The sequence below is a fragment of the Melanotaenia boesemani genome, chromosome 19, assembly GCF_017639745.1.
Source record: "Melanotaenia boesemani isolate fMelBoe1 chromosome 19, fMelBoe1.pri, whole genome shotgun sequence".
NCBI lineage: Eukaryota > Metazoa > Chordata > Actinopteri > Atheriniformes > Melanotaeniidae > Melanotaenia > Melanotaenia boesemani.
This window is the reverse complement of record NC_055700.1, coordinates 25,056,466-25,071,995: the sequence shown is the minus strand read 5'-3', so window position 1 is coordinate 25,071,995 and position 15,530 is coordinate 25,056,466. Positions and strand designations below refer to the sequence as shown.

At 40.1% G+C, this 15,530-nt stretch overlaps 1 protein-coding gene across 5 annotated transcripts in view; it reads left to right on the top strand.

Moving 5' to 3' along the window:
• The window catches only part of tjp2a (tight junction protein 2a (zona occludens 2)), a 47,579-nt gene that overhangs the window by 18,285 nt on the left and 13,764 nt on the right, over positions 1-15,530 (top strand). For 2 of the 5 annotated variants that reach the window (XM_041969971.1, XM_041969967.1), the window contains exons 1-8: positions 140-412; positions 5,196-5,249; positions 10,317-10,441; positions 10,527-10,629; positions 10,711-11,479; positions 13,836-13,939; positions 14,027-14,180; positions 15,269-15,380. In XM_041969971.1, coding sequence (XP_041825905.1) covers positions 353-412; positions 5,196-5,249; positions 10,317-10,441; positions 10,527-10,629; positions 10,711-11,479; positions 13,836-13,939; positions 14,027-14,180; positions 15,269-15,380 — 1,481 coding nt within the window. In that variant the 5' untranslated portion in view covers positions 140-352. Of the gene's footprint in view, positions 1-139; positions 413-4,396; positions 4,564-5,195; positions 5,250-10,316; positions 10,442-10,526; positions 10,630-10,710; positions 11,480-13,835; positions 13,940-14,026; positions 14,181-15,268; positions 15,381-15,530 lie in introns of those variants that run through there. The other 3 variants (XM_041969966.1, XM_041969968.1, XM_041969969.1) reach the window with 3 other exon arrangements.

Below are 15,530 nucleotides of genomic sequence, written 5' to 3'. Positions count from 1 at the left end.
TATTAAATTAGCTGGGATTAAAATGATAAGGCGTTTGCTCGGTTAAATTGTAAGCTGTCGCTGTTGCTGTAAATAAATCCCCCCCGCGCTGTGATTTGGTATAGTCTGGCCAAGCTAGGAGCTCTCGGCGCTAATTTTTGCCCGGATGTTTAATGTTAATGTATTTAGGGAGCAAAGTGCGTCATTTAGGGTCAATCCGTATAGGCTCTAATATTTTTTTAATTGAATTAATTTTTTAACTTTGTGTTATAAATTACCTGATAACTTTGGGAGACACGCCACCGGAAGCGCTTAAGTTGTGTCAGTTTGGTTGAAATCTTTGGTACCAGTCCGGGACAGTTCAAAGTGCGTGATGCCAGTGAACGGAGGGGGCCTGCTCTCTTTGAGCAGATACGCGACTCAGTATTTCACCGTAAGTATACGTTTATGTTGTCGTTTTCAGATGGCTGGGGAATATAGAAATCTACGTGAAAAACGGGTGGGTTTTACTCCCGCTGCAGAGCTTTGTACGTGTGTGTGTTTCGGGGGAAAAAGAGGATTGTTTGGGAGTTTCCATGAATCCCTGCTGAAGCCTGTTGCATCCTGCCGCACCTGCTGCTACCTCCCGCGGTTATATTAATGTTTTAGTTGGAAAAAGGCGTTCAAAGTTAATGAACTCTGCTTTTAAATGTTGTTTTACCCTCTTTACAAACGTTTGGCTTTAGTTTATTTGATTTGGTCACATTTACACCAAACGCTGTTCGTCTGTTGTTTTCTTGTCTTTCTCTTGAACTCTGGCTCTCTCTTCTTTTTTTGTTTGGGAACAGTCGGTCAGATCAGCAGCCTCTCGTCCATTCCATGTCTAAGCCTGCAGTCTCATTGCAATTACTGTGTTTGCTTATTTATTTATTTTACCTCAATTTAAGAAGTGTAATGTTGCCATCCTGCCAGTAGAGGGCAGACTTGATCAACCTTTTTCAACTCGATCCACACACATGCTGCTTAATGAAGGGTTTCAGTCAACTTTTAGTCATAATTGTACGTTTTTCTCAACTTTTTTGTTTTTATTTCTTGATCATTTTGGCTGTGTTATGGCAAGTGGCATGGTTTTTTTGCAATGACAATCTTTTTTCTTTTTAAATCCAATGTCTTCTATTTTTTTTTCCCGCACCACATGTCTCTTATAATGCATTTTTCACCCTCTGGTGACCTTTGCTTCCCAAAACACTTATATAAAATCATCATACATTCATACATTTTATATATTTCTTTTTTTCTTTTTTTAAATTAACCACTTAAATAACTTAAGACCTGTTTAAAGCTACAAAGTACTACATTTTTAGGAGTGCAACCATATAAATGCCAGTTTGATTTGAATTATTGCATTTTTTTACACAAGAAAAGGCACTAAAACTGACTTATTTCCCTTATAATAAATAGTAGAGGGATGGGGCCTCAGTGGTGATTACAATCATGGATATTTCAAAGGTGAGCAACAAAATTGATTTGATTGCAACTTTATTTTTTATGTAGTTTAATGCAAATATTGAGTTTGGATCTTGTTTGTTTTTGTGCTTGTCTTTTAACCATACCTTATAAGGTTTATGAGCTTTAACTAGTGTCTCATAATTATTATCATATGTTGCTCTGAAACTTTGACATGATTTAGCACGAATGATCCTGTCATCATGTCATCGCTGATGCAAACTGTTGAGCTTTGTGCTAATAACATGTCACGTTTTCATTTTGGGTTGCCAGATCACAGAACGATTTTCCACCTAATGTTAGCCCATCTGAAATTAAGACTGGACAGTTAATCGAAACCAACATTCAGAACCAATAATTGATGCAAGCTTGCTCATGTCAAATATTTAAATAATCTCATATATATATTGTATAATATTCATTAAATGACTATATGTAGTTAAAAATGTTTTCTTCCTTATTATAAAATCAGTATTTGCTCTTTTATGAAAATATCTGCAACAGAAGCTTTCAGTTAGCTATGATGGCTAGATATGAAATGATACTAAAATAATTATAATCGAGGTAACATCTTTAATAAATCGCCCTATCAGAAATTAGTTGAGGCTCAGAGAGGACTAAAGACTTGAGGATAACATTTGAGTATAGTGGTTTTAACTCTTTTACTCGAGTCTTTATTCAGTGTTCTGTAGAGGGTGAAATCTACATTATTAATATATTACACTGATTATTGATCTTCTTACCAACCTCAGTCTCAGCTGTGAACTTGACCCTCTGAAAGACTGAGACTCTTCAACCCTCTGCTGTCTGTTCTTCTGTCGGTTCTGCCGTCTGTTCTTCTGTCGGTTCTGCCGTCTGTTCTTCTGTCGGTTCTGCCGTCTGTTCTGCCGTCTGTTCTGCCATCTGTTCTTCTGTCTGTCCTGCCGTCTGTCCTGCCGTCTGTCCTGCCGTCTGTTCTGCCGTCTGTTCTTCTGTTTGTTCTGCTGTCTGTTCTGCTGTCTGTTCTGCAGTCTGTCCTACTGTCTGTTCTTCTGTCTGTTCTGCTATCTGTTCTGCTGTCTGTTCTGTTGTCTGTTCTGCCGTCTGTTCTGCTGTCTGTTCTTCTGTCTGTTCTGCTATCTGTTCTGCTGTCTGTTCTGCTGTCTGTCCTGCTGTCTGTTGATCTGTCTGTTCTGCCGTCTGTTCTGCTGTCTTAAACATTTAAAATGTATTGTTTTTATTCAGAATCTTGACTTTATTTTATTTTTATTCAGCATCTTGATTTATTTTTTTAAGGCACGCTGACTTTTTTTTATTATTATTTAAGTATCTATTATTTTATTCAGCAGCTTTATGCATTTATTAATCAGCATATTGTTTTTTTTATTCCACATGATTTATTTTCACAACCTGACTTGTTAATTAATTTTTAATTCAGCATCGTCACTATCTTGTTATTTATTTATTTTTATGCATTTTGCAGTTCTGTTTGAAATTCAGCGTCCTGACTTTTTTTTTATTAATATTTGTTTATTCTCTTATTTTCACAGGGATGATTTGAATGTTTTAATTTGTAATTTTTAAAGCTTTCTTTGGATTTTTGCATCTTATTCCAGGGAATGAAATGTTCATACACTGATGTGTAGTTTATACAGAAACACCTGGGCTTTCTCATCTATATCTTTAGGAACAGCCTGTGAAAGGATTATTTGAATATCAGATTAATTAATGGACAGAAAATGGAGCTAAAAAGTTCTTGTTCAAGCAGGAATACTAAACATGTTCAGCATCTTATGCGGATCTGAGGAGGATGATGTGATGATGGAATTATTCTTATAAATTAAAATAATAATAATTAGCTGCCCTCTTATTTTTTCTGTGGAACAAAGTGTTGAATTAAAAGCAAATGATGTGAAGGATTAGACGTATGTGGGAACATAATCTGCATCTGTTACCACCTTTCCTTTTTTCCTGTCAGTCATCCGTTTACACCTGAGTACGATGTTTGCATGTTTCACTTTAAATGTTATCACGTAAACAAGGCTTGTTTTGCTGCCGCTTCCTGATGTTTGCCTATAAATAATTTGTTTTCTAAGTCACATCCTGTGAGTATGACCCAGTATTTCAGTCTCTCTCCTCATTAGTGGAAATGTTTGTGCTTTGTTATGTAATGGTCCACACTCAGGAGACCACGACTTATCCAGGAGGCCTGCCTGCCTGCCTGCCTGCCTGCCTGCGAGCAGCCATCACAGTCATATCGCACAGAACAAGGAGACAGACTGGACTAAACTAGTTTGGCCTTGCTCAAGGCGTTATTTGAAATGATTTCTTTTATTTTCATGAGCTAATGTTTCCTCCTGCTTTGTATTTTTCTCTTGTGGGGTGTTTTTGTGATGCTTAGTTGCAAGTTGCATTGAAAATATTCCCTTTTTTCAGTGTACACAGCCCTGCTGGCTCTCCAGCCTGCTTCTGGCGCTGGTCCTAATGTTCCCCCATGTTGTTCAGAAGATCAAAAAAATGGGTTATGATGGGTGTGCTGCCAGCTCCACTCATGCCCTTGTTTCACTAAGCCTGAGCCTGACGTTTCAGCACTTCACTTTCCAGTCCAGTTCCCACCAAAAAACTCACATCTAAGGAAATCATCCTTGTGTAAACTCAGATGTGAACTCTGATCTCGTAGGTCTCTGGGCTCTGAAAGTTTGTGGCGTAGCTGATAGGTTTTGAGGTCTAAGCAGACTTTAAAACCCAGAATAAACTGCGTGTTTTGTTGTATTTGTGGAACAACACTGGAACGTTTAATCAGAGCGTGGCTGCGCAGGAGTTGGTGTGTCTGCATGTTTACACTTCCTGCAGACGGTGGGATTTGTGCTGAATGTAGGCCAGCAGAATCCCTCTTACGTCAAAGGCAGTTAGGCGGGCAGATGTGGGGAGAGAGCTGCTGGTGGTTGTGCAGCTGTGGCCATGGAGGAGGCTGTGGCGCACATCAGCCTGCCAGAGCACCGCTGGCGGTGAGCAGGGACAGACGGAGATAGGGAGACAACCAAGACCATGAAGACCGTCCTCAGCCTGCACAGGAAATGGGCCCACGCGGTCAAGACCATCCGCATCCTGCAGGGACTCGTGAGTGAGATTCTGCTACCGTCGCGCAGATTTGATCAAATCTGGGTCCTGTCCGGGCAGCTGGACCCGACTGGCACTGTAATGGACCCTTTTTGCTTGAGCTGTATTTAGTTTTGTTTGAAATGTGGGATGTAGAACTGCTTTGAAGTGTTGAAAAAGAGATTATTTGGGATTAAAATGACTTAATTTATCAAAGGATGGAGGATGATATCAGTAGTTTGGTGAAGAAGATGAAAGAAATGTTTGTTTTTCTGTATTTGTGTGGATTTTCATGCAGCAGGAGTTTGATATTTTGTCACATCAGCTGTAAACTAACTCCATCTTTAGCAGGTTAATGCAACTTGTTGGCTTCACGAAACAAAGATGCACTTTCATCTTGGATTATTTACAACACCTCCTTTTTAAGGACGGTTGATTATGTTTCAGTGTTCAAATGAATATTTCATCAGCACAACAAGAAGTTTTTGCTTTCAAACTTGCCCACCAGAGACCTGTCCTGTTCTTATGGCTCCTGGTTGTGTAACAAAGCAGAGGCTAATGAACGGGCTTTGTTGTTACATCACGTAATACAACGTTAATCTGTTCTGAGAAAAGAGACCACCCACGGTAATCTTTTCCTTTTCTCTCTGCAGAACCCGGTCATGGAGGAGACCGTGTGGGAGCAGTACACGGTGACCCTGCACAGAGTGAGTCCGTCTGCATCCGCACACCCAACCCACAAATAAAAAATCGAGCTGTTGACCCGAGCAGTGCTTTTTAATGAATATGTCCATGCAGTGGTACGGCCACAGAGGAACCAGAAAGACGGCAGGTTTTAGATGTTCCTTATTTTAGTGAATGTTTTTAAATAAATAAGGTGTTATATTCTAGTTACTTTTTTCTTAGATTAACCATTTAATACCATTTGTTAGAGCAAATTCTTCAATGACTATAATAAATCATATTAGAAATATGTGGAAATAAACCTGCCTGAGTCATCTCTGCTGCTTAATTTAGCTATAAAATACTAGAAATAAGTTTTCCTCATCCCATTACTGTCTAAGTTTGGGCCATTTAATTGTTGTTACTGTATTATAAACTGTTATCTCCACCATTAGTTATCTTGTTATTGTTCAAAGGAAAAGAAAATTAAAAGAATAATTTTCTTTTTTTTAGTGCCAACATTAAAAGGTTAAACCCATTAAAGCATCAAGGCCACCGAAGTCATCATTGTAGATATTTTTGAACAGTTTTCAAACAAAAAATCTGAATAAATCCAAACAAAATGAATGTATAAAAGGAAAAATGAGTCTTATCCTAAAAGACGTTTAGCATTTAGAGGCTAAAGAGACAAGAAAAAGTTGATTTGTAGAGTAAATTTCTATTTTACCAGCAGGTAAACTGTTTTTTAAATACACTGTGTGTAAATATGAGTGTTTTCTTACCTGCTAACAGCTCTTCATTTGTTTGGTTGTCATAAATGAGATAAATGATCATTTTATTCAGTTATTTTTCAGTGAAGTCAGAATAGATTTATTTAAGACCAGAATCTTTGCTCAGGGTAAAATCTGATTGAGGAACTATTTGACCGAATGAGTAACCAAATCATTCATATTGATGATTAGATACGTGTGTCTTGATGTTGAACGGTTGTTGGCTTTAAACGTGTTGAATATGTACCAGACCAAAATCCAGGTCCTGCACCGTTAAAGTCACGTGTGAGCAGAAACCAGCTGAGCTCAGGTAATCACCCTGATGAGCTCATTGTCTCACTGAAGCTGGAAAAGCAGATTTAGAGCAAAAAAGGTCCTCCATGGACCAGCATATGACCCGTCCACGGCCAGCTGTCCGGCTCCGGTCAGCTACGTTTTATTCTTTTCTGCCATTTATCAGCAGATAATGTTGCTGCTCAGAGATTCAGCTCGACTCTTTGTGCTGTTTTAGTACAACACCGTTGTTTGTGACGTGCAGCATTTAGCTTTTCTCTGCAGCTTAAAATCAAAGCCACAAGTTCAGACGAACACTAACATGAAGCAGCATTAACTTTAAAGTACTTTGAGAGGTGATCATGCAGCTTTATCAATGCAGTCCATTTACCAACAAAGGGCTGAATGAACAGATTAAATCTCCTCCGTTTGAGAGTGTTTGTGTGGCATGATGGGATTCATAGACGTAAAGGAAAAACAGTAATGGAGGGAATAAATGGAGGCAGAAACCAGCAAAGAAAGCCAGAAACGGTTCAGTCATTTAGTTTGCAGCTGACTCCGGAGCTGCAATGTGCTCGCAGGTATTATGTAGAGAAGTGAGACAATCTGATGCTTTTATTTCCAGTAAACACTGAGAACTGGGTTACTTCTTCACAGCTCTGATCTCACTGATTTAAAAAAAAACAGATTCAGCTGCATCTCATTGTAAATAACTTCTCTTAGATGATGAATCAGCCAAAATAAGCCATGTTTAAGGGCAGATGAGTAACTTTTTTTAAGTTAATATTTTAATGTAAAAGAGCCTGGATTCATTTTAACCTTTGGTACCAGACGTTTAGTTTGGAGGACATAACAAATACATGTATTTACTCAGTCTCACTTCCAATCACCTACACGTTATACACCACTGGAAACTAAGATTCTTGATGTGAATGATGTTTGCCATCATATCCAGGCTTCAATTATAACTATAGATTCAATAAACACCTGTCATTGACCAGCTGCAAGTCCAGTTGATCTTTATCTTCATACTGTACCCAGTAGCAGATTATACTGCAACAAAAACGCACTTGTTACATCAGCCGGTAAAATAGCTGGTCCACAACAAGTCTTATCCATTAAAAGCCATTTTAGGTGAAAATGGTTCATCGTTAATATCAGATGGATGTGATGTGTTGCTGAGGGAGAGAGTGGCAGCAGATCTGCCGGCTTCGCTTTTAAATCCCATCACTTCAAGAAAAAATAATGCAGCAATGGCCTTTTCTGGTCACTTTAAGGCTAATTTACGTTGGTGTGGAAATTTCCTTGTTTCATTTTAGTAAACAAAGAAGCCAGACCCGTGATTTTTAAACTCATCTGACTCATGAATGCTTTCTAAATGTGCTTTGTTCTCACGTTGCAACTAAACCTTCAAGTCACTTTAAACGGATTTTATGGCAGAATCCAGATTTTCCATTCAATGCATCATTTACGTAACGATTTAATGACATTAAATGGTTATTTTATTACTGAATCAGGGAAAAAGGGACTGCTCATCTTCTCTTATTTGCCTGTCTGATCCGACTTTCATCCTCCCTCATCCTCCACAGCCATCTGCTAGAGACAGAGGGAAGTGGTGAATTTTTTTTTTTTTTTTTTTAGTACAGCTGGAAGGGAGAGGATAAAGAGACAGAGTCATCAAATCTCTAACTTAATCTCATCTGGGCAAAGTGGAGCAGTGGTAGATAGAATTAATTTATTTCCAAAGAAGCAAGAAGCCGTCAAAAGGATTATTTGGGAAATGTAGAAAAAGTGCAGATAAATGCTAATAAAGAATAATGACCTAATAATAATAACATGATGACCTGCATACAGCTCTGGAAATTAATAAGAGACAACTTCCATTTATTCCTAAATAAGCATCTCTGAGTATTAATACAAAAAATTAAATTCCTCCACATGCACGTCTCGTTCTGCTGTATGAGGACAACAAAAGGCTGCAGGGCATGACTGCAAATTCATCTGTAGAACTGCAGGCTGACGTGAAATGATCTTTAAACATGGTGACTGGAGTGAAGTCGCACAGCAAGAACGGCTGGAAACTCAAGTGTGAAGCAAAGAAGAGTCAGACTGCGTTTTGAAGACGATGGCACTGACCCACATCCAACAAATAAAACTGTTTTAACTCTTCAGTTTCATACATGTCAGTTAGATACAGGATTTAAATCTCAACCTTAAAATCAGTTCATTCATGAACTTTGTCGCTGTAATATGTCACTTTATGTTACAGTGGGAATATGACGCGTGATAACGACAAATTAGTCTTATTTAAACATCATGTAACAGCTAGAAGTCACTTTACATTTCCAAACGTTCAGACCAGTTTTCTATAAAAGACTTTAAACATTTTAAATGTCCTGATGAAGACCGTTTTATTCAGTGGAGTCACTCTAGATATTATTAAGGTTCAGATCTCGGATAACATGTTGACATTAATAAAACCTACAAAGAAAACTGGATGAACTTTGAGCCGTAATTCTTACGATGGACGTAGGTTAAGCTTGTTTGGCTTCATGATGGATGTGAAGTTCTCATGACGTCAGGGTGGCTGAAGCCACATTTTTTCTGCGATCGCCTGCGTGTGCACACGCTAGTCTGCACGTTGGGGTGAAACTCCACCGTGTGCAAAACAGAAGTCATGCAGAGAGAAATGAGGAGCTGTGGTGTAAATCAGTTAAATAACAGATTGTTTTCACTACAAAGACAAAGAAGAAACCTGTTGTAGAGAAAATTTAAGCTTCAAGCTTCAGTGTTTTAGCCACAGGTTGCATCTCACAGTTGGTGAGTGAAGCCGTTCACGGCCTTACTTAGACATATTCTAACTTACGTTGGAATATAGAACCGTTCATATTTTAATATCTCATGTCTTCCATCTCATGTTAGAAATATATTTCTGCATGAACACTGAACATAAGCTGGAATTTAAAAGATTAAATCACAATTAAAATGTCAGAAAGATCGCAGTTGGATATATTTTTTTTCCCATATCCTTCAGGTCTAGGTCAGTGTGACTTTCATAGCTTCGTACAGGTTAGTCGGTTTATTGGTACTCCAAGGTTTCTTTCTGCAGATGGAAATATGTCTCTACTATCAGCTAATTCCACTGAGCATTCTTGCTTCTGTTGTTTGCTGCCCGTATAAACACAAACGTAGCAGAACGTTGACATGTGTTCTTACATTCACAGCAGGTATATCCCAGCCCTGAAGCGCAGTTATATTTTTAAAATTGCCAAATTAATCTATATTCTCAGTTTTGATTTGTACTTTTTACAGTTTAAAAAATGTAGAAACAAGTTACAACTTGTTTCTATCCTAGCTCCATATGTACTGAACTTTAGAGGACTGGAGAAAGGGTGTCTACTCTGAGTCCAGTTTTCTGTTTCAACAACCAGTTGTTTCATGGTTAGATGGAGACCTGGAGAATCTACAAGCCAGCGTGTCTCACACCAGCTGTTAAATATGGAGGAGGATCAGTGATGATCTGGGGGGCTTAAGCAAGGCTGGAACTGGGCAGTCTGTGCAGAATGCACTAATAAAGCCACAAACAAGGTTATCCTAGAAAAAAAAAATCATCTTCTTCCTTCTAAGACCGTGTTCCCCCCAACTCAGAGGATCAGTTTTCCCAGCAGGACAATGCTTCATGCCACACAGCCGGGCGAATCAAGGTCTGGATAAACACATTAGGAGTTGGTCATGGCTGGCTCCATCTCCAGATTTAAACCCTACTGAAAGAAAACCTCTTGAATGACATCAGAAGGAAGATGGATGGTCACTAACCATCAATAAAACTGAGCTGTTTGATTCTTTTGCAGCAAGAGTGGAAGAAAGCTTCTCTTACAAATGCCTTTATGTGGAAATTAAGAGACATTTTAATAAGAAAGGTGTTCAGTTCTTCATACTATACCTGCACCTATAAGAGACAAAACCTGAGAAAAGGATCATTTTGCAGTGTTGTTTTTCCGGAGCTGTATATGTGCTGAATTGCTTCACTCCAACTAGATTCCTTATGTTTTCCCTCATTTTTCACAGGATCCAAAGATGGGTTTTGGAATTGCTGTGTCTGGAGGTCGGGACAACCCGAACGAGGAGACCGGTGAGACGTCCATCGTGGTGTCCGACGTCCTGCAGGGAGGGCCTGCTGATGGATTGCTGTTGTGAGTTTTTACTTAACAAAGCTCAATAAACCAGATTTTTTCCTGTTCGTTTCGCTCATGTCTGTGTGTGTGTGTGTGTGTTTAGTGAGAAGGACAGAGTAATGCAGGTGAACGCCGTCCCCATGGATGGAGCCATCCATTCCTTCGCGGTCCAGACCCTCAGGAAGTGTGGCAAAGTGGCAAAAATTGTAAGTGCAACACTTGTTTTATTTATAAAAGTATAAAAGAGCTGTCTTTGATAGATTTTCTTTTATTGTGGACTAATTCAGACTGTGAAGAGGCCCAGGAAGGTTCCCGTCAACCTGCTGAACCGCCCTGCTTCCCCTGACGACAGAGTCTTCAACAATGACTACAACGACGATTACAACTACGAGCAGGACCACCGCAGCGTGTACAGCGCCCGCAGCGGTGGGCGCGACCACAGCCTGGAGAAGGAGCAAGGCGGGGGAGGCTACATGGATTCTGGCTACCAAACCCGCGAGCGTGACTACGACCGGCAGGAGCGCGGCAGGAGCACAGAGAGAGACCTCAGCCCAGACCGGCAGTACAGAAGAGACGGCAGCAGAGGTCGCGTTCTGGACAAAGAGCGCAGCCCCGATCGCCGCTACAGAAGCGACCAGATGCTCGACCGCTACAGCCCAGACAGAAGATACCGCAGCGAGCGAATCCTGGACCGGGAGTACAGTCCCGACCGCCGCTACCGCAGCGAGCGAACCCTGGACCGAGATTACAGCCCCGACCGCCGCTACCGCAGTGAGAGAGTGCTGGATCGTGGCCACAGCCCCGAGCTGCGCTATGGCCGAGACGGCTACAGCCCGGGGCGAGCCCACGGACGCGACCACAGCTTGGAACGTGGGCGTGAACGCGCTCCAAGCGACCTGAGGAAGTATGACGATCCGGTAAAGAGGAGCGGAAGCAGGGACCACCTTGACCGATCACCATCACCTGCTCCCATTCCTCTGCCCCGCCCCGCACGGGACCTGGAGCCTCTGGAGAAACCTCTGAACGTGCTGCTGCTGAAGAACCATCCCAACGAAGGTGAGAGGCGATTGGACCATCTAAATTTATAAGTCATCATGTGATCAGTAACTCAGAGTGCAATCTGCTTCATTAGGTGTAAATTAAGGCACCTGTTTATATTTTCATAATTATATAATCCAGTTAATCCAAAATAGTTCAGTTTATAATGATTGTGTTTATGTAAGCCGATTAATGAAAGTAATCTCCAAGTTTAGGAAACATCAGTTCAAGTAAGAATGATGTAAACATGCCTAAATGTAGCAAAGAATGCTAATTTCCATCCTTGGTTCCAGGGCGTGTAAGAAGAAATAATAAAAACAAGACCCTGCATCAAGAGATAAAATAATAAAATAAACAGATACATAGAGACAACACGAGCTGAAAAATTTTCACAGCCTTGATGTTCCTTTAACCATGACCTTTTCCGGGATGTTTTTTTAGTGTGCTGAGACCCCGGGACCCACAGGTGGCGATTTGAGTGAGTCCCTGGTAAATTCAGTGGGTCCCCAATTAAAAAAAAAAAGTATTTCTTTCTATTTCGTACATTCTTCTACTTCTTAAATTGTGGTTTTAAACTCCTTTGTTGGCGGTATAGAATGAGATGGATTTAATTAACGGACATATTCATGTTTGTATATGAAATTAATCAAAATTCCATATGTGAAAATTTTATTACAAAACTGTCACAGTGGCATTAAAATTCAAATGAAATAGTTTTTGAAGCAACATTATTAGCACCAAAATAAATGACTAAAATTCTAATGAAAATAAAATGGAGTCTGTAGCGCCAAAATAATTATCAGTAAAAGTGCGGATTTTTTAAATAAAAACGATCACCATAGCGGGCTGTATGGACAGACGCCTGGTGGAGCATCACCACCACCGGAGTATGTTTCATTTATTTAATTACAGCCCCTCTGAACGTTAAAACATCGACATGAACGAGCTCTTCATCGAGGAGTGGAAACCAGAGTTTACTTAGCATGAAGTTTGCATCTTTAATTGTGACTGGCCAGTTGTTTTGGTAGCAGCTAAACTAGCATGTCGCTTTACTGTGACGTCTGCGCGTCCTTTAGAGGGTTGACAGCGCTTGTCTGGTCTGCTGGCAAAGTTTCTTTTGCTAGTTACTGAGAATTTAAAAACAAGCTGTTCATAATGTGTCACTTTTCATGGGGAAAGTGAGGTGCGTTCCCCGGATGCATTGATAGTGAGTTTACTGCATCCTTTCAGATTTTAATGTGTGAGGGACCTAGCAACATTACTGACTGTTGTTTGACATGAGCCTGGAAGATGTAGTAACTGTCGTAAAATAGGAGGTAACTATTCCTGAATTTACTTCAATTTACCGACAGCTCAGCCTGTCTTAATGCGGTACGTCTAAAAGGTCTCCTCTGATCAGGGCTAGGCGATAGGAACCAAATTTCACATCTCAATATTTTTACCTGAATCACAATATAATAAATAGCTTTATATTATTTTTTTTTTTTGTCAAGTTAAACATGGAGACCGTTTTAATTTACAGCCTTGAAGTCTAAATGCACTTTTATTAAGGATTAGCAGCACACGTGCATTTTAACAGTTGACTGAAATTTATGTAGCTGAATATTAAATTAAATGCTCTTAAATCAAAATTAATGAAACATACTTCTCAGTGACCATAATTAAAGTGCAGTTGTGCAAAATAGGGCTGCAACGACAACAAAAAAATTTAACCGTCGACTATTGTCGACCAAAAAAAAAATCCTACAGAGTGAGACATCGTCTTCTGTCCTATCTCTGCTGAAAGTTGGACATTTGCATTAAAGTCCACCTGGGGAAAAATATGGCGGCGGACCGGGTAAGAAAACAGCAACAGAGGACGTCAAAAGTCTGGGACAACTTCACATTACACTTACAAAATAAATGAAATACATGTGAGATTTGTAAAGCGGACCCTGCGTACCACAGATGTCTGACGATAGACAAAAAGCATATTGATAAAAAAATAGATCATATTGATAATTATCGATTTTAAGTGCAGCCCTGCTAATTTTATGCTATTGCTTGATGACCTACTTTTAATAAAGAACACAAACACTGAATTCATATTCAACCCTTCATTCAACCAACTTTTTAACCATAACTTACAGTTTTTAAACAGAAAAATCAACTTGAGTGACATCATGAAAATAAACAAATAAACAGAATAAATCCTTTTGGTGCAAACAGCATATTAACCAGTTTTACAGCCAGTTTCCACCAGGTGTGTGTGCTGCGGTTTCGTCCAGAGCGTCAAGCTCGGCTGCTCAGATAGGCCAGACAGGAAATCAGACACGGGAAAGCATCTGGTTTAATGCAGTGTAAACAAAACAAAACTTTTTTTTCTTCCCACTAGAATATGGCCTTCGTCTGGGCAGCCAGCTCTTCATCAAAGAGATGACGAGCACCGGCCTTGCTGGTAGAGACGGCAACCTGCAGGAGGGGGACATCATACTGAAGGTAGCATAGCAACAAATTATTTTATTTTATTTTAGCCAGTTACAAGATTCCTGCCCCTGATCAAATCACCTGACCCCTCGTTTTCAGATCAACGGCACGGTGACTGAAAACCTGTCTCTGAGCGACGCGGGGAAGCTGATCGAGAAGTCCCGCGGGAGGCTGCAGCTGGTAGTGCAGAGAGACAAGCGGCAGGTGCTGATCCGAGTCCCGCCGATGGTGGACAGCGACTCGGAGCTCGATGGTGAGAGACACTCGAAACTGAAAAGCAGCAGGACCTATCCAGTGTGAAAGCACACCAGTGGCCGTCATCATCATCATCTTCATCATCATATAGAAAACCCCACTGCATATGAACTTCATATGAAATCAGCTGATTTAAAAAAAAAAAAAAATGTTAAAATTAATTTTTGCTGTATCTGTCAATCTAAGCTCATTAAATAAAGGTTTTACTCACATCACTTTTTAGTTGTATTTAAATATTATTTCATGTGGAAAGCAGTACTAACACTCTGTGCTAACCAGAGATTCACCAGCGATCATCATAATTCCTCCACCATCATGGTTTCTCACTCCTTTATACCTGTTTTTAATGTCACATGACCACATGGCATGCTCTGATTGGTCAGAACCAATCTAGATAAGTGGTGTGAGTGGATTGTTTATTACAGGGAGAGGAGGGGGGGATAGCCCAAAGACTTGTGACCCACTTTGTTTGGTTTGGTGTGTGTGTGTGTGTGTGTGTGCGTTTTCATGTGTGAAAGTGTTCACTGGCCTCTAGCGGGGTGATCTAATCCCCAATCATAATCCTGCTGTTGGAAATGACAGAATTTCATTATGTTCAGGTTCTTGCTGCAGCAGCCATCTGCTTTCTGCTGGTTGGAGGTTTCAGCATCCCTCTTTGGAAAGAACATGGAGAATGTTAGGGAATTTATTATTTTTCATACCTCTGCAAGTTTTAAAACCACTAATAATTTGTGTATGCTTGATTTTTGTTTATTTTTTACAATTGAAATGTGATTGAGATTTTCCACCTGGATGCTAAATTGTTAAAAACCTCACTGAGTTTCAGTTCTTCTTGTCAAGTTTAAGATCCTCGGATCTGGTAATGAATACAGCTCCGGACTACTTAATTGTAAGTAGTGATCTGGCCTTATTTTGTCTGGAACCACCTTTTTTCTGTCTGCTTTTGGGCTTTCGGCATCAATTAAATTATGTAAATCACTGAACACAAGAGCATCAAGGTGAAAGTCGAGCATTTTAACTTGGTTCCTTTCATTTGTTGGACCTCAGAAAGGTCACACTTTTCATCTGGTTTGTCGTGTTTTGCAGATATCTCTGAGATCGAGTCGTACCGCTCTTACTCTCCACAGGACGACAGACGGGGGCACCACTCCGACCTCTCCTCCCACTCCTCCACCGAGAGGCTGAGAGACAAACCCAGGTATTTCTTTTCTTGGCTAGTTTTTACTTCTTTTTCACGAGGCCTTTTTTTTTGTCTGTCTCCTCTCTGAAATGACATACCCAAAATAAATTAGGTATATCTTTACAACTACAAGGGCTGTATGTTTAATCCTGGCCTAAAAAGAAAGCT